Source organism: Arachis hypogaea, chromosome 1, assembly GCF_003086295.3.
Source record: "Arachis hypogaea cultivar Tifrunner chromosome 1, arahy.Tifrunner.gnm2.J5K5, whole genome shotgun sequence".
In the NCBI taxonomy this organism is placed as follows: domain Eukaryota; kingdom Viridiplantae; phylum Streptophyta; class Magnoliopsida; order Fabales; family Fabaceae; genus Arachis; species Arachis hypogaea.
In genome coordinates, this window is record NC_092036.1 from 108,961,440 (window position 1) to 108,981,283 (window position 19,844).

At 34.7% G+C, this 19,844-nt stretch overlaps 2 protein-coding genes and 2 long non-coding RNA genes across 4 annotated transcripts; 3 read left to right on the top strand and 1 right to left on the bottom strand.

The window, feature by feature from the left end:
• The first annotated feature begins 2,295 nt into the window (after positions 1-2,295).
• LOC140184021 (uncharacterized) lies at positions 2,296-3,098 on the top strand. Its single transcript, XR_011880681.1, has 2 exons — positions 2,296-2,486; positions 2,680-3,098. It is a non-coding gene; the product is annotated as an uncharacterized lncRNA (long non-coding RNA).
• A 3,646-nt stretch (positions 3,099-6,744) lies between these two features.
• Positions 6,745-7,744, top strand: LOC140184024 (uncharacterized). The gene is made up of 2 exons (XR_011880682.1): positions 6,745-7,331; positions 7,415-7,744. It is a non-coding gene; the product is annotated as an uncharacterized lncRNA (long non-coding RNA).
• Positions 7,745-10,632: 2,888 nt separating this feature from the next.
• LOC112771359 (uncharacterized) lies at positions 10,633-11,457 on the bottom strand. Its single transcript, XM_025816115.1, has one exon. The coding sequence runs from the start codon at positions 11,455-11,457 to the stop codon at positions 10,633-10,635; it is 825 nt and encodes a 274-aa protein (XP_025671900.1).
• A 7,964-nt stretch (positions 11,458-19,421) lies between these two features.
• On the top strand, positions 19,422-19,844 carry LOC114925277 (uncharacterized). Its single transcript, XM_029292636.1, has one exon. It carries the CDS (start codon positions 19,422-19,424, stop codon positions 19,842-19,844), a length of 423 nt encoding a protein of 140 aa, XP_029148469.1.

The following is a 19,844-nucleotide window of genomic DNA, read 5'->3' on the forward strand; positions in this document are numbered from 1 at the left end:
GTAGATTCCATTCATGAATGAAGTAGTTTCAAAATAAAAAAAAAAGAGATTAAAAAAATTGTTTAGTTCATCTTCTATATTTAAAATTCTTGTTTGTGAACTTCCAACTAAAAATTATAAACAAAATATTATAAGAAATTCTAAAACTTTAAACATTGTTAGCTTAGAAATTATTAAATTTAGATATTTAAAATTATATAGTGAATTTTCAAAAAAAAATTAAAATATTAAAATTTAAGTTTATCGTCGGATTTACTGGAAAAAAATTCGACGATCACAAGCTCCAGAATTTTGTAATTAAAAGTTTATATCCACCGCTAAATCCGCCGGTAATTAGCAGTGAACGAAAAAATCCGCCGATAAACAGTTACCGGCGAGATTTATATTTTAGATTTATTCCGCCACTAAATCTGACGATATTCAGTGTTTTTCTTGTAGTGTCTCTAGTTTGTATCTCAAGATACTCCACTATAAAGGGAGAATCATATCCAACATATATCCCCAATTTTCTTTGGGTCCCATTTTAGTGCGACAAGGCAGGGCAATTGGAATATATATCGCACACCCGAATATTCTCAAATAGAAAATATTTGGCTGCTAACCAAAAGTTAATTGTAGAGGAGAGAATATATTAACTTGTTGGCCTTTAGTGAATAAATGCTGTAGCATGTAAAATGGCATGCCCCCAAGCAGAGGTTGGGAGATTTGTTCTCATAAGTAAGGGTCTAATAATTAATTGGAGCCATTTAGTAAGTGACTCTGCTAGTCCATTTTATGTATGAACATGAACTACTGAATATTTAATACTTATACCATTGGCCATATAATAAGCGTCGAAAGGTTGAGAGGTAAATTCACCAGCATTATCAAGACAAATTATTTTGATTGGATTTCTAGAAACTGTGCTTTTAATCGAATAATTTGAACAAGTAATCTCGCAAATGCTATATTGCGAGAAGACAATAAGCATACATGTGACCATCTCGAGAATGTATCTAATAGGACTATAAAATATCTAAAAGATCCACATGATGGATTAATATGTCCACATATATCACCTTGAATCATTTCTAGGAATTCAAGAGACTCAAATTTAATCTTTACTATTGATGACCTTAAAATTAACTTTCATTGAGAACATGCAGCACAACGAAATTCACTAGATTTAAGAATCTTCTGATTCTTTGGTGAATGTCCATAAAATTTTCAATAATTCTCCGCATCATGGTTGTTTCAGGATGACCCAATCGATCATGTCAATTTATAAATTCATTTGGGCTAGTAAACTTCTGGTTTACAACGACATCTGATTCAATTGTATTAATTTTAGTATAATATAACCCAGATGAAAGTGAGAGTAACTTTTTCTAATGTAACATTTTTATTTGAATCATAAGTTGTGATATATAAGTACTCATGATTTTCCTTATTCATTATTTCTATATGATATCCACTTTGGCGAATATCTTTAAAACTCAATAAGTTCCTTAGAAATTTAGTAGATAATAGTGCATTATTTGTTATGAATTTTGTTCCTCAAAAAAATATAATTATAGTTCTTCCAGAGCCTTCTATCACATTGTATGAACCAATAATTATATTAACACATTCTTCTTTTGGTACAAAATGAATAAAATATATATTATTTTTGACAATGATATGTGAACTTGTATTATCCACAAGGCAAATATCTTCATTATATGTCCTTGCCATTTTCTTCATAATAATAATACGATCATAACATAAAATAAGTAAAGGTACATGCACAGTAAAATTGTATTTCTAATTGGAACTGTTTGTCTAAATTAAATGACACTGTATATAAAAATAGTATCATATACTAAAAGTTTTACTATTATTATTGTTATTATTATTATTCTAGAACTTGACACATTTAGTGATTTTGAAATTCTTAAACATAAATATTAATATTTTATTAAACATTATTTATATACATCATACTTGAAATTCAAATACATAGAAGATAAAACTTAACAAAAAAATTTTTACAAAAGTAAACTTTAATTTCTTTTAATAACAAATAATTTTTTTAATGATATTGTAAAAATTATTAAATTATACTGTCTTAAAATAAGAGTAAATAACCATTTCTAACTATGAAAGATTTATTTTGGTGATTTGACCATAAAAAATTTGGACACGGACAAAACTTACCACAAAAGAACTAAATAAATTTTATATCTATAAAAAATGAATTATGTTCGACAAAAATATCTAATTATTAAATTTTTATTAATTATGCTTAAAAAACACATTAAATTTCAAAATTAACCCAATCACTAATCATCTTCAACCTTCCATCTTTTGCTATGCTTCCTCTTTCATTTTCTTCTTCTTTTTTTTATTACAGAAACAAAATGAAAAATAAAAGAACCTTAAATTAAAATTTATCTCTATTCTCACAAGGCTTTGCTTCCCAAATCAAATAACAAAGGGATGAAATTGAACAATTCCTCCAAACTCAGGTACGTACCAAATTATTCATTTTTTTAATTATTATTCTTTTTGTGGGATAAAAGTTCAAAACAACCAATCATAAGGCTTTCACGGTCAGCACCATCATTTTCATCAGTTCCAGTTTGCTCTAAACTCTCCTCATGGTCTCCATTTACTTTTGGCGACCGTTGATGCAAACGATTTTTCTCCTTATCTGAGTAGGGTTTAGGAGTTGCGGTGGGTATTGGCAAAGAAAAAGCAGAGGCACTACCTAGTGCTGTTGACTGCCGCGGAAGAGGTGGTGGCACATTGGCTAAAGGATAAGGAGGCAGAGGTTAAGAAGGTCACATGACGGAACACTGAACTAGAGGCACGTGCCATGCAGCTTGCGGCGAAGGCGCATGTCTGAATAATTGTGGACAGATTTGAAAAAGAAATAGATTTAGGTTTAGGGTTCTTTTGTTTTCTATTTTGTTTATGTAATGGAAGAAGAGGAAGAAGAAGAAAAAGAAATGAAGAAGGAGGCATATCTCGAGATTGAAGGTTGAAGATAATTGGTGATATGGTTAATTTTAGAATTTAGTATGATTTTTAAACAAAATTAATAAAAATTTAATAGTTGGATATTTTTTTTAACATAATTATCTTTGTGGATATAAAGTTTAGTTAGTTTTTTTATAGTCAATTTTGTCCGTGACTAAATCTTTAATGGTCAAAAATGACTATTTATTACTTAAAATAATATGTTTTTAAATTAGAAGAAAAATAAAAACAATCAAATATGACTAGTATTCACTTTGGAAATTAATATACCTCTTAAATACGTCTCTTGTTCATTTTCTTTCTCATTTGCTCTGGTTTTAGGCCACCAAACCCTTGTTATTACTTTATCTAAACAAAAATCTCTCATTATAAGGTCTGTTTCGAATATTTTATTTTAGGATAACCATCTTTTTTCCTTAGCACTAGATAGAATAAGAATCTTTAACTCTATTTAAAAGTAGACGCTCAAGTTCACACCAATCAAACGAGTTAAACTCCAAATTAGTCATTGAGATTCACGAAATGCACTGATTTGGCCTCTGACTTTCTAATTACACTACGTATATTTCCAAGATTGAATAAAATGCACCTAAGTGGCCCCTTACCTATTTTCCGGTGAAATTGCTTGCTGCCGAGAGTGACCTGGCATATTGGATTGTCTAACGGTTATATGAGGTGGCAGTCGAAACTGTACAACCTAGTTTGGTCCCTTATCCCCTTTTCAACCCTAACTGTAGTAGTAGCTCACCACTTCTTCGTCTTCTTCTTCTTATTCTTCTTCTTCCCTGTGTGTTCATTTTTTTTGTCGTTGTTGTGTTGTTTGGAACGATGGTTGGACGTGCAAATGAAGGTTAAGGGGAGTTCTACTCGATCAACAACAGGGACGAAAAGTTGGAATAGAGCCTCTTGAGTGCCAGAGTGGTGTGGGTGTGGGTGCCGCTCTGTGCTCCGATAGTCTGGAATAAATACCCACCCAAATAAGCTTTTCTTTGGATGTCCAAATTACAACGTGAGTTTTTCTTTAAGAATTGTTGTTGAGTTCTTGTATGCTAATTCATAAATTTGCTGCATATAGAATAGTGAAAAAAGATGATATGAATTTTTTTTATGGACAGACATTGTAAAATAAGATGATAATGGGAATTTTGAAGACACCAAAGCTAATAATAATGAACAAGTGAGCGTCAATCTAGCTTTCAGGATTGGAAATATTTGGAAGCTAAATTAAGGACCCATAAATGTATAATATAAATGTTAGGATTGCTGTTTTTTTTTCTTGTTAATTGTTATTTTAATTGTGATGGTAAAAATTTGACAATGTTATTTATGAATGATGAAAATATTTGTTTATGAATGTATAGTCACTCTATGTTTTATTGGTGTGGTCTGTTTTGATAGATTACGAAACTAAAAACCAAAACTGAATGAATATAACAAGTAAATAAATAATAATAGTTTCTGATTATAATAAATAGACTGTAAATGCAACATATAAAGATAAACAACATAAAGCAGCTACCACAAAATAAACACAAGAAGATCTCCAAGTTTAAAGAGTCATTGTAAAGTATTTACTACCAAAAAAAACATACAGTCTGGTTATGTGTTATTCTTAAATGAAAATAACAAAAAAAAATAACCAATGCCCTAATTCCATATATGATCGAATATCATCAGCAAGTGTATCCAATATAAGGTATTTTTTTTCCTTGGTGCTTTGAACCCTAGAGTTAGAACAAACTTCAGAAAACTGGCCAACCTAGAAAATGTTACTACACTTGCTCCTTGCATGGGATCAACACTACCGATGACTATTAGAGGTGAGGTCCTCTTTTTTGTTGGCAACTTATGTGGTCTTATTGGTGGTGGTTGTGGTGCCTAATTAAGGTTAGGAAACTTATTGTTAGTTTAGATTAGTGTGAATAAGGAGCTACGAGAAAAAGTAAAAAACAAATTGGAGGAATAAACTTTACCTCATCTTGTGTTCCACCATAGTTTGGTTGAGATAAGTCAATCTCTGCAGCTTGGGGTGCAACCACTGGTGGTGGAAGATTTTCTATGATAGTAACAGCAGCATGAGGAGGATTTTAGATACCTACATAAGGAGGAGTCTCAACCGCTTGTGGTGTCTCATTGGTAGTATTGCTTGCTTCAGTTGCACTCTCAGTAGCAGTAGCTTTGGACTTGGCAGCCGCCGCAGCAGCCACTGCAGCTGCAAGATCAGCAGCAACCTCGTCAGATCTCTTCTTTGTACATCTCCTCTTGGTATGACCTTTACTCCACAATATCTGCATGTGAATGACTTCAGGTGTCTCTTTAGACTAACAGTTGGCTTAGCTTTCTTATTTTCATGAGTACCCTCATCAGCATCCTTCGTTTATTTGGTTGTGAGTTTTACTGGCTTCCATTTAATGTTAGGAGCTTGTGGTTGATTATAGATTGATTTTTTTTCACAGAGCTTGGCCTGGGAGAGGATTGATGTGATGTGCATATGACTTCTTTTATTCGCCCATGCAAGCGTAGCACAAGCATGAGCACAGGAAATGCCTACAATTAATTAATCAAATCCAGACCGATTCACATTCTGTTTCAAGTAAAGCAAAAAAAAATTAACAGTGAAAATAACCATGTTGTAAAAGTAAAAAAGGTCGCCTGTTAACATCTAGAACTGGCAGGTGCATAGTCTTTTGCCTAGATCCCCAACCATGTTTATTGGGTGTCAATGCACTTCAAACTTTTTGTAACCTTCATCTCCAGTCTATATAGGGACCTAATTCTTTGATTCTTTCCTAACTTTTTCTAACCAGTTCGGAACATTAGGAGGAAGTTTTCAACCATGGTTGTTCAACTTTACCTTGTTCTTTGCAATTAATCTCATAACGAACATCCTTACCTCTTCAAGTAATGTGATGATTGGCTTGCTCCTATCCTCCTTGATCCATTCATTGAAAACTTCACATGCATTATTGCAAATATTATCCAGCTTTGGCTTGTGGCTGAATTGAGACTTTGTCCATGATTGCTTCGGTCACTTGTTAAGATATGTCCATGCTTCCTCACTCACCTTCTTTATCTTGTCCATGTTGTCCATGGAGTCTTGGAATGTGGTTGACCTAGCACACTCCCAGAGGAGTCTCCTGTAAGACCCAAAACTTTTGAAAAGTCTTATTATAAACTAAGTTTAAATTACATATTTATTTACAGTTTTAGTTTCAGAAATTATTTTATTAAAAATAATTAAAGACAATTTTGATTAATTGGATTTAAAGTAAATTAAGGTTTTATCCAAACTCTATAATTATGGATTATTTTCCTATTTATGATTTAAAGTTTTAAAAATTTGAAAATAATGAGATTTGACTATTTAAATTAGAATTTTATCTAATTTTATCATTTTTGAATTATTTTCTATATTTAAATTATAAAGTTGGTAGTTATGAATTTTATATAATATGATTTAAATAATTGATATTTTTATAATTTAATACTTTAAGTTTTAGGAATAAAGAAAATTAATCTTATCATTTCATAATTTCAATTAAAGTATTTGATTTCAAATTAATAAGTATTTTGATACAACAAATAATATTTTTGAAATAATTTCAAGAATTTAATTAAATTTCAATTTATTACTCTATGCCCTAATTTTATTAAAATTACCTTATTCTAATTAAATCTAAAATCTCCAATTACAATACACAAAACTTAACCTTAACTTTTACCAAATTGAACCCTAATCCCCCCAAAACACAAACAACAGCCGCAGCCCCCCTTTTCCAATAAAACATACGCACACACATCAGAAAAAGTAAAAGAAAGAAAGAAGAAAGGGAAGAGAGGAGAGGGGAGCCGCGGGAAAGGGAAGGAAGAGGGGAAGAGGAAGGACGGCGCCGGTGGGTGTCACTGCCGCTGCACCGCCGTGTTGCACAGAGGAGGGAGAGAGCACGAAGAGTAGAGGGAAGAGAGAAAAAAACGCGTGCGAGGAAGCTTAGCCGCGGGAAGAGGAGGCGCGTGTTTGACCCGTCACCGCCGGTCCGTCCATCCCGACCCGTCATCGTCGCGAGGAAGACCAGAATCGAGGGAGAGAGAGAGCCGCACGAGGAGGAGAAGTCACCGTCGCCGTTTATCCTCCTCGCTGCCAGATGCCGTCGCCGTTTGCGAGAGGGAGAGAGACGCGCTATAAGGGAGCTACCGCCGTGGAGTGTGTTGCCGTTGCGAAGTCGTCGCCACCAGATTCGCCACTGCCGAAGCTTATGGCCGAGCCTCTGCCGCTGGATCTCCACACTGCTGCTGTTGCCGCCAAAAACCGCCACTGAAGCCTGTGTCATTTGGTAAGCTCTAACCATGCTTCAGCTTTCTTATCCGTTAAGTTCACCTTTACCATGAGAGTTGTTGCTGAGGCTGTTTGTGCTAGGAGTTTATCGCGAGTTGCCGTTGCCGGAGCCACCACCTGAGCTACTTTCGTTCGGTTCAGCTGTTCTTCCTTGTTATAATAGGTATCTCTGTTTCGAAACTCTCATCGCTAGTTATAAGAGTTTTCTGTTATGTTTGGTTATAAACTGGTTCTAGTAACGTAGGTTCCCCCTTTGTATCTTGCATGTCACTTTTAAGTTGCTGTAATTGTCGCGAAAGTGATCATGGACTGAGGTTTCGGGCCGAGAGAAAAGAGTTCCGTTGACGTGTTTGGTTTATGATTTCGACTTGTTGAAGTAGGAGCTTTTTATAAAAACTAATTTATTTTAAATTGGAGATTTTTTATTGGTTTGGTTTTGAAATGATTTTAATACTTGAAAGTCTAAATTTCGTTTTATTGGAAACTGATTTGGTTTTGAACCTGTTAGAAAGGGTTGAGGATTGGTTTGGTTGGGACCCGAAAAGGGTGGCAAAGTCCAATTTTTTAAGGGAGGTGCTGCCAAATTTTCTATAAAATTTGAAACTTTGTTGAAATGTTATTTAGAAAAGTTTTGAATTTGAAAAATCGTATTATATGATTTATTAAGAAAATGATTATGTTTCGAATTTAATTTATTTGAGAAAAACATATGTCTCGAGTTTGATTTATTCAGAAAAGAATTATTTTACGATTTTAAATTACTTAAGAAAAGTATTATATTCTAAGATCGATTTTATATAAAAATGGCTTATGTTTTGAGTTGGACGTAGGGACTTCATCCAGATGCGCTTTACTAAATTTACAAGAAATTGGACTTTGATTGAATGATGTCATTTTGTGATGTTTTGGAAAAAGTTGGAAGAATTGGTTTCAAGAAAAAAAATTGGATTGGATCTTGGGATTTAAATTGTTTCGAAACTTTTAAATCATATGTTTTGGTTTTGATTTGGTCTAGAAACTTCCTTTGAATAATTCAAATTAAGAGCACAATGATTTCTAAGAATTTTTACTGAATTTAAGAAAATAAGGTCGATTGTTTTCCCCTAAAGTCTTGAGACCTTGCCGTGGATTTTAATTAATAACGTTTGATTTTAAAGTGATTGATCGAATAGTTTGAAAATGAATGATTTTGAGTATTTCATAAGAGATTTTGAATTTGGCATGGTTTTGAAGTTGTTTGGAAGTTTTGGAAAGAGGTTGCGGTAAATGGCTTTGTTTTGAAAAAGAAAAATTTACTTGAGAAAAGTGGTTCTTTGCAAGATGTGAACTCAATACGTTTGTTATTGGAGGTAAATGGGTCAAGAATGATTTTGATTATGGTATGAGCCTAATTGATTGTGTATATTACTGAGATTGTTGATAAGTCATTTGCGCCTGGCAAGGACAGTGGTTAATCCCGCTTGTCGAGGTTGTAGCGCTGGCGTAAGGACGGTGGTTAATCCCACTTGTGTGGTGTGAGGTCGGAGGCAGAATATCCCACTCACATCCTTTCAGAATCACAAGAGTGTGCAGGCACTATATCTTAGACCATGTGTTGGGTACGTTATCCCAGGGGATTTCCATTTATTCGGGACCGAAAGACGACATCTCCATGGGGATGTGTCGGGTTGACAGTTGAACTGACATGTGATATCACAGCCAGTAGGACAGACATTCATCATTTGCATCTATGTGACATTGTTTGGGTGTGCATATTGTAATTGGTTTGCCTATGTGAATACTTATGTTAACTGCTAACTATTATATTCATTGTAATTGTTCTTGATTGTGCTTAAACTACATTAATTGTGATTGTGTTTGATTGGTTGGTTTGTGATGAATTGGTTGATGATTGAGTTGTTTGGGCTGGGGGCCGTGTTGGTTTTGGATGGGCCTGAGGCCGTGATTGGTATGCTTGAGGTCTAGTTCTTTATAAAGTATCTGATTGGTTTATCATAGACTTAATGAACCTATGCTTGGAACAAGATGATCATTTATACTGCGTAGGTAACTTCTTTTATGTTCATGGTCTAGTAAAATATGAAAAATCAAAATCTTACAGCATAGACTTAATTGAACATATGCTTGGGACAGGTTGGTCATTCATACTGTCTAGGAAAACTTTTGAGGTTTTACCAGAAAGAAAAAAGGTTTTGAATTTTGGGGAATTAACAAAGTTTTCTTTTAAAAAGGATTTTTGGATTTTTAAATGTGAACCTAGATATTTGAGAAGATACATAAGACGAACAATGAATCACTGTACTTTAAAAATAGTTTTATTTTACGTATCTTATTATAGCAATTCTGTAAACCTATAGTGAGAACCATCGAGGCCGATGTTCTCACTCCCCTACAGGTTTATTCTTTTTCACGATATGGGCGACGAAGCTTCAGAAGAGCTTATTCGTTTTCTATTTATTCGATATTTTTGTATTATCTTAGTTATTTTTTTCTCTCGCCTTTTTCTTTATTAATTTTGTAAGAGAGATAGGAATATGTGATATATATGTTTGTAAGTTATGGTTATGTGTGTGTGTGTATATATATATATATATATATATATATATATATATATATATATATATATTAAAGTATTGTATCTGGTCTGTATGTATATATATGTATATGTTTTCAACGAAGAAGTGTTTTTGAAAGGTTATGCGGTTTTAAGTTTAAACAGACTCTTATTTTAGTATTAAATATGTTTAGAGTCGTTGTAATATCTAATCTATCAGAGTGGCGCAGCCGGAAGCGTGATATTCTGATAGTGAGGGTGCTACATTTTCTCAGCTCAAGATTCTTCCGCTGTTTGTTAAAACTTTTCCATAGGTGCCATACACAGAAACGATGATGGAACTATAACATGACATCTTCCACAGCAGAAATCAAACCTTGCATATCACAAACACATGTATATCACATTACTTTAATGATGGAGAAACAGTCCCTAACTTATATAAAATAAACCAAACTAGTTTAACACTTTGTTAATTTCATAAATTAAATATACAATTTAGTAGATATTTTGAAATAATCCATCTGCATCCTATTTTAACAACATCAGGCCAGTCTCATCCCAGAAATTTAAAGCAAAAACATAGTTCCACCATTTCTTTCCATTCATACCAATTTCAGTCTAGAAATTTTATGCAGATATCAATTAATTAGAGTTGACAAATAGCTACCTTCTGCATATCAGAAATAAAATACCACTCGTTAGTCTTGTAGTCTCCTAAATCATTGTGGAGTAGCTCCAGAAATTATTTCCAGTTCTCCTTGTTTTCAATGTTAACTATAGCCCAAGTAATCACATAAATGTGATGATTTGCATCTTGTGCCATCGCTGATAATATCTGCCCACCAATTTGTGTCTCCAGAAATGCACTATCCAATCCAATTAATGGTCGATACCCAGCTTTAAACCTGTTCTTGCAACCACTCAAGCAAACATACATCTTCTCAAACATAATCTGTCCATCAAGTAGTGGAGTCACCCCAATCTTTACTGTAGATTCCAGATTATTTTTCAGAAGAGTTTCAACATAATCCCTTAACATGGCATATTGTGCCTTCTCATCCTGGTAAACAACATTCCTTGCATCTGCCAAGGCTCGAGCAATTGAATTCCTATGTAGAATCAGATCACACTTTGACTTAAAGTACTCTACAGCCTCACATTGCTTGAAATTAAGGTACTTCCTAACCTTTTTAACTAACTTACTAGCCAGCCATGCTCTGTTTGTAGCCCTGTTTGAATTTTTTCTTGGACATATATGATCATCATAAAATATCTTGATTTGCCAGCAACAATCCTCATGATCCCTTGAGGCATACTCAATCCAACAGCACTCATCCACTTGGCACACTGCCCGACACCTAACACTGTCTTGTTTTATGAACTTAATCCATCTTTCCTCTTGTATAGTAAACTCTTGCACGACATCTTTAAACTCTTGTTTGGTATTGAATTTCATTCCCACTTGAAGTTTCAACTCCCCAAATCTTTGACCCTCTTTGAGAATGGAAAATTCATCTGACTTCCCATTAGATTCCAATTCATCCTCAGAATTATGAGGAGTTTTCATTTCCTCTGAGTGCTAGGAGTTAGCACCATCAGATTCTGTACTTAGGTCAAGAGCTTCAGACATAATTCCTTTCCCTGGATTCCCTAGAAAACCTAGGTCCACCTCTACATATGAAATATCTTCAACAATTGCATCATCATCTTGCATAACAGTCTCCTTTCCTATCTTCTACTTTCCTTTAGCCATGGTTGCTGTGCTTTGAACCTTCTTGACCTCTTTCCTATTTGGTTTAGAAATTTTTTTAACTTATTTATCTTTATTGCTAGAGCTGGCCTGCTAGTACTGAACTTTCATCACTGCTACTTGATTCATTTGTAGTTAAATCCATATGAAGAATTTGCTTGCCTTTCTTAGCACTCCAACATCCTTTTTCCTGAGATCTTACAATCTTCTTAGGTGGGTTAAATTTGGATTTGGGTTCGGTTTCGAAAGTAAACTTAGGCTTTGGTTGATTTTTGTTGAGCTTCAGCTTTGGGTTGGGCTTTGTTGTTGGATTTTGCTCATGGGGACAATGGGAGTTAGATAGGGCTTCTTATTCGGTTTCAGAATTGGTCCATAATTGGGTTTGGGATTCTCAGGATTTGTCATAGAGTTTGGGTCATCATTGGTAGGATTTGAGATGGGGCTTAGCAGTGGATTTGTTTAGGATAGGGTATGGAGTAGAAAGAATTAGGCTAGTAGTTGATTTGTCCTCTGGGGTTTGATTTGAGGTATCCACAGGGAGGTTCTTACTAGTCTTTAAGTCACCACCTTCAAAAATCTCTCCTTCTTCATAATCCAGACACACCAAAGCTCCCTTCCTCTCCAACAATTCTAGTGTGAAAACTTCATGTTCAAAATAAACATCAACTACTCCATCATTCATCTATGCCTGAAAGTACATCTCTTTTAATTCATCATTACTGGTTAGAGCTCTCAGTCCAACCTCCAAGCTCCTCTCCGGAACCAGCCACCAACACTCAAGTACCTTGTCATATCCGAGCTCCTTGAAATAGTTTCTAACGAAGAAAACATCGAGTGTATCCTCATCTAAATCTCCTAAGCAACTTCTATTGTCAGGTGAGTAAACCAATATTTCAGCAACATTTTTCTTAAATGTTCCACCATGATAGAACATGATATCCATCAATTTTTTCATCTGTGTGAAAACATATAAAAATCCCTACCTACAACAAACACAAAAATCCTAGCTAATAATCTAGTTTCAATGATTTTTCATCAACCTACACAAAATTCCGAAGTAAAATCCACAATCATGCATACCTTAATACTGTAAAAAAGAGAAAAAATTTATCTACTGTGCACCTACCTCTGTGTCAGGGAGTTTTGCGAAGAAACCTTACTCCTTCCTTCAGCGATTTCAAGCCAATGATAACCAGGGTTCCGATGAACTCCAAGTCGCTTCACCACAATAACCCTCACAAGGATTCACGGATGCCAACATTTTCAGCAACGTCTTTTACGTTTGAAGAAGATAAAGAAGACAAAGTGATCTCTTTGATATGGGATTTGAACATCTTAACTCCCTCATAGTTAAAACGACGTCGTTTTAATATGGGTTTAACGCCAAAATTAGTTTGATGTTTCAGGTTGTCCAACATGACAATCATTTGTCAAGTCACTCCTGGCGACAAGCAATTTTACTAGAAAATAGGTAAGGGACCACTTAGATGTATTTTATTCAATCTTAAGAATATAAGTAGTGCAATTAAAAAGTTAAGAACCAAATAAATACATTTTGTGAATCTCATAAATTACTTTGAGTTTAACTCCCAATCAAAGCAAACGAGACTTTTATTGTTGATCGAGCCCAACATCTCTATATTTCCATTACACGTGGCTGATTTGGCTCAGCCTCAGCTAACCCACCAAAAATTTAAATGTGCATCAACAAGCCCTGATCTGACACAATCACCTTCCTCCAATACAACAACTCCCATGTGTTCAATTAGCAATGTAACAGAGAGAATTTTTGTATCTTTGATCAAGTTACATCTATACTGTAATGTTCACCAGATATTATATATAAATTTATTAGTATACTTTCATCGTATCATTTATTACATATACAGCAACATTCATATGTAAAATAAACTAAGGCCTAAATCATTATCATCTCAAATCTTTTTATTGATAAATAGAAGTTTTAATAATTATAACACTTGAAAATTGTATTTCCTTATCCACTTTGTTTGACACCGTCAACAAGGATTGGAAAGGAAGATACCTGAAAAGATCGCACCTAATTACAACTGTCTACATTAAGAAACATGACACCATACTGAAGCTTTTTTACTGAAATACGCATGAAAAATTCTTTAATTCTCAATATACGTACGATTTGATCTTCCTCCTCAAATACGCACAGCTATTTTATTTGAATCAGCCACGAAATAGTTCTTGGCAGCAAGTTAAGAATGGTGAGCACGAAATAGTGCATTGGGTCGGGCCACAGCTTCTACAGCAGGTACAAAATAGGCGACCTCGCCTATGACACACACGAAATGGTAGAATTCGTGTATGAAGCACACGAAATGGACGAACTCAATGCAGACACGCACGAAATGGGCAAAAGAGTGGAATACTTTACTGTAATCATGTTTTCAATTTTTATGTATTATTTAAGGGCTTTTTTACAATACAAATTATAATCATGTTTTACATTGCCAATAGTTTAACATAGATTCTATTTTCCCTCAGAATTTAAAAGTATCATTCTTTTGATTTTGATCAACATCTATTTTTTGATTAGCTTATAAATTTTATAATTTATTTTAGTTCCGTGAGTATTCTTTAATTTAGTATATTTTGGATTATAAATTTTTATTATTTATGACTCTTTTGTTACATATAATTAGTATATAATAAAAACAAAAATAAAATACAATAAAAAGTACAATAAAAATAAAAAACAAAAAAAATCATACAAATATAACATATAATAATTACAACCAATAATATATATCATATGAACAAAAAAATTATAATAAAAAATAAATAAAATTTATATCAATAAAATCAAATAAAAAAATAAAAAATTTTATACATAATATAAATCTAGTACAATAAAAGATAGAAAAAATAATTTATATAAACAAAAAATAATAAAAATTAATAAAAATAGAATTTATATCAATAATAGTTGTCATATAAATAAAAAAATACAATAAAAAATTAAAAAATAACATCAAAGAAAGACAGGTAGCTTATTGAGTTACAAGAACAGGTAGGCTGCTTACATTGTGTGTTTTGTTGTGTATTTTTGTTTATTCATATTAACATTGATGATATGCATCACCACTGCCGTGTCCCCAATTCATGTCTGCTGTCCCTGATTTGGTCTATTCATTTCGCTTCTGCCATGCTTAAAATGAGTTCCCCATTTCATGCCTGCACTAAGTGAAATAGTCCTCCCATTTCGTGGCCACCATGCTAGGAATAGTGTGAAAATCCATTTCGTGTCTGCCATCCTAAAAATGGCCCTGCGTATTTTGAGAAACATTTTCATATATGCGCATTCTGGGAATTAAAGAATTTTCCATGTGCATTTAAGTAAAAAAGTCCCATACTGAGAACTGTAACGTATTTTGTGTTCAAAAGACCTGTATACATGATACAACAAATGTTATGGGATGGGGCATATATGCACATAGAATCTACATTGAAATACTACTTTTTGAAAGAGTAAATGCAACACAATTTAATTTGCAGCAGCAATATAACAGTATCAAATGACTTGTTCATAGCTCAAAAATTAGAAATCATCAATATTCAATACTACGACAGTCCAATGACACAAGAAAATAACCACTATTATTCTCTGTTAGCAAGCAGTATGTTAGTCTAAAAAGACATTCTATTCAGATTCTTGGAGTTGTTGGCATTGAGAGAAAAACAAGACAATATTAAAGAATTGATCATAAAATTCTATTATAAAATTAAGGCACATAATATTTGACATAATTACAAAATATTATTTACTAAACTTAGTCTACTAAAAAAATTACTTCAAACAATTAGAAGTCTCAAAAATAAATCAATCACGTCTTAAATACATATCCATCTAAAATGTTGTCCCATAAACACTATAAATTAATTATCAAACACATAAATCTTATGAAAAACCAAACATTGATATAGGATGCATAAGAAACTCGAATATATCTAATAAATTTCTTCTACAAAATTTGTTGTATCTTTGTACACATGAACGGTGTCATCCACACCGAAAGTTCTCATGTTTTGATCCTTTTTTAAATATAGTTAATTTCACATTATACTAATTATCTCGGAAATTTGAAATACTCACTTTTAAGCTTCCCAATCCCTCCAAAGTGTAGCATACTAACTGATCGATCCAGCCTCTGTTTGTCTCCGACTCCGTCGTCTCGGTTCCGTTTACAGTGTGTTTGTCGTTATACTCGCCTTTTACATTAGTTCTATTTTACAGTGTGTTCTTTCTATTTAATTAAATTGTATTTGAAGTAATATTGATTATATTCATATAAATTATTGATTGATGCTAATATAATATTATGATGTGATTAGTTTTTAATTTTAATTTATTAATATAATATTATTATTTAAAAAAAATATGGATCAAGAACCAAAATATAAGAACAAAATTAAAATTAATATAAAAGAAAATAATGATATTTTGGTCTTTGATGCGGTGCAAATAAATACCGAAAGAAAAGTAAAAATGATTGAAATTAATATGTACAGCAATAGTTTTTCCGTGCAACAAATTTATTTTAAAAATTCTTTAAAGTTTTCATTTCATTCTTTTGTAACCTGTTTGGAATGTTACCGAACACTATAAATGAGAAAGAATGTAAAATATTTATTTATAAATATTATGAATCAACTTTTATTAATTTTGAGTTTAATCAAGAAGGTTGGGACCAACTTAAAAAATATTTAAAAGATTTTACAAATATTTTAGCTTGTTTATAAGAGAGAAAAGAAAAGGCTATTTTTTTCCAATATGATAACGGAATGTGAGTAACGCAGCGTTATGGAGGTTGTGGGTGTTATACAAGGCTGTGACGGCGGAAAGCTGAAGTTAGGTGGGGGATGAAATCGGACCGTCCGATTTATTTCTGAGGGAAAGGGAGTCTAATCGGACTGACCGATTTTGGGTTAGTTTGTATATGATTCAAAAAATCGGACGTACCGATTTGTTGCTACTCGAATCAAGGAGACCTCAAATCGGTCCCAGGGATTTGTGGGTCAGCAAAAAACCACAAATCGGTCCCAGGGATTTGTGGGTCAGAAAAAATTTGGAGACCTCAAATCGGTCCCAGGAATTTGTGGGTCAGCAAAAAACCAGAAATCGGTCCCAGGGATTTGTGGGTCAGAAAAAAATTTTGATCCTTAGGAGACTAAATCGGATCCACCGATTTGCTGCAAGGTAAAACAGCTGCTGAGAAATCGGTGGCAGCGATTTCTAGTGCGTGGAAATTTCTGAATGAACCGGTCGGTCCGTCCGATTAAGCGACTCATGCGTCCATAAACGAAGATTGTACCTAGAACCCCAATTCTTCTTCTTCTTCAGTCCGTGAGTGTCTGCAACCCGGTGATGTTCTTCCTCTTCTTTCATTTTTCTTTATTTTTGTATATTAGATTTTATTGAGAGTGAGACTGTTTAAAGTAGTTTGATATTATGGATGATAGAGTTATATTAAAAATTTATTGTTATGGACAGATTTTGTTAGAAACATATGAGGGAGTTCAATTTGTATGTCAAAATCTAGTAGATGTTGTTATTCCGTTCACATTGTCATTGGATGAATTGAAAGGTGTGATTTGTGAGAAGATACATTCAGAAAGATCAGGAAGAATATCGTGTATTTTGTACAGGTATCTTTTACCTGTGTTTAGTGGATTCGTCCATTTTCAGACGAAATACGTGACAGATGAAGCGAGTATGCAGGAAATGTTTTCAATGTATATTGAGAATCGCCGGCGAATATCGTGCATCGAGTTGTATATTGAGTTCGAGCAATCTGAAGTGGACCGAAATATTGAAGTCGAAGATTATGATAGTGGTAGCGATGAGGATTTTGAAAGTAACTATGAGATCGTTGGTCCAGGTGAAAACGAAGATGGAGCTGATGGCCCCATGAACCCAGATGTGGAGGAGGTTGCTAATGCACTAGCAAACTCGCATCCGTTTCAGGAGCCTTCTTTCATGCGGTCATTGGATTTGGAAGCGATGAATGCAGCTGAGTTTCCGCAATATATGAATGCAGGTATGCCGTTTGGTACCATACCATTTGATTAATATATTAATTACTAGTTCTCTATGTAGATAGAATAGCGAATGTAGATAGAATAGGGAATGTAAAGACTATTATAGGAGGATTTTATTTGTTAAGATATATATATATATATATATATATATATATATATATATATATATATATGTATGTAATGATTATTTATGAATATATATTTCCTGCGGTGTGATTGTGGCAGAGCTTCCTGTTGTGGCCGACGGTGAATTTACGGTGGGGATGGAATTCAGTTCAAGGGAGGAAGTAATCAAGGCAATGAAAGACTATACCATCCGTAGAGGGGTAGACTATCGGGTTTATGAGTCGGAACCGACGACATTCTATGCTAAATGTACACATTATGGCAAAGGTTGTGATTGGCTGATCAGGGTTACGAAAATGCAGAAGAAATACTGCTGGGAGATAAGGAGGTACAATGGTAGTCACACTTGTACCTGGTCGACAATTTCTCAAGACCATTCGAAACTGGACTCCAAGACAGTTGCAGAAGCAATTAAGCCGTTGGTAGAGGTTGACCCATCTTTGAAGGTGAAATCAGTCATTGCGGAAGTGCAATCGAAGTTTAACTATACCATCAGCTATAGGAAAGCTTGGTTAGCAAAGCAGAAGGCGGTTGAGTCAATTTTCGGAGGTTGGGAAGCATCGTATGAAGCTTTACCCATATGGTTTGGGGCCATGTGTCACAAGGAGCCGTCAGCAGTGGTTCACTTTGAAACAATGGATGCCTACCAGGGGGATGACTTGGTTCCTGATATCCATGTACTACATAGAGTCTTCTGGGGTTATTACCCTTGTATTAGGGCCTTCAGACATTGCAAGCCAGTAGTGCAGGTGGACGGGACTCATTTGTATGGTAAATACAAGGGTTGTTTGTTGGTTGCAGTCTCACAAGATGGTAATAACAACATCGTGCCTATTGCATTTGCCATAGTGGAGGGGGAGACCTCTGATGCATGGTACTTTTTTCTAAGTAACCTTCGTCAACATGTGGTCACACGTGATGGTGTCGGACTTATCTCTGATCGACACGATTCTATCAGGTCAGCTATTGATCGGAGTAATGGGGCTTGGTCTCCTCCCAGAGCTTTCCATATGTTCTGTATCCGGCATATTGAGTTGAATTTCTTGAGGAAGTTTAAGGCACTGTACTTGCAGAAGCTCATCGTCAATATCGGTAAGTTTAATTACGCGGTTGATTTCCACTGTTTACTAAGTAAATTTGGCTCGATAGAACGTGATTCATTGATGATGGTTTTTTATCGTAGGGTATTCGAGGACGATACGGGAGTACCAGATGCGCTATGAACGATTAAAAGAACGGGGTGAGACTTACACCAACTGGCTTGACCGCATCCCACGTGAGCAGTATGCTTTGGCATTCGATGGTGGATACAGATGGGGACATATGACCACCAATCTTGTGGAGTGCATCAACTCCGTGCTGAAGGGTGCACGCAATCTCCCGGTCACTGCGCTTGTTAAGGCTACATTTTACAGACTAAATGAGTTGTTCACTAGAAAAAGAGCCGAGGCTGAGGCTCGAATTAATGCTGGACATGTGTTCTCTGAGATGGTCACCTCGAAGCTGCATGCAAACCAGCGAGCATCGGAAACATACAGGTGAGCTGTTTTGACAGAGAACATGAAGTCTTCGAAGTTCGTGAGATGCCTAATAGGGTTGAGTATGCAGTTGACCTACGCCAACAGCGGTGCGACTGTGGTGAATTCCAGGTTGACCGAATTCCGTGTCGACATGTTCTAGCTTGCTGTGCAAATCAGCGGTTGGATTGGCAAGTATATGTTCATGACGTATACAAGATGGATTCAGTTCGAAGAGTATACAGGGCGAGGTTTAGACCATTGGGAAATCCTACAACGTGGCCTGCGTATCGTGGTCCACGATTCGTTGGCAATCCGTTCCTCAGACGGGTGGCCAAAGGTCGGCCTAAGATGACCCGCTTCTTGAATGAGATGGACACCCGCATGTTGCGTGGTCCTAGGAAATGCAAGCAATGCGGTGCCGAGGGCCACAGCCGGAGTAGATGTCGTCAGCGAGGTGGTCTAAGTGCGGGGGCACCCGGAGAGTAG

What these genes read in the sequence shown, in the direction of transcription:
- LOC114925277 (XM_029292636.1), top strand. Translation starts at nt 19,422, where the DNA reads ATGCCTAATAGGGTTGAGTATGCAGTTGACCTACGCCAACAGCGGTGC.
- LOC112771359 (XM_025816115.1), bottom strand. Translation starts at nt 11,457, where the DNA reads ATGAAAACTCCTCATAATTCTGAGGATGAATTGGAATCTAATGGGAAG.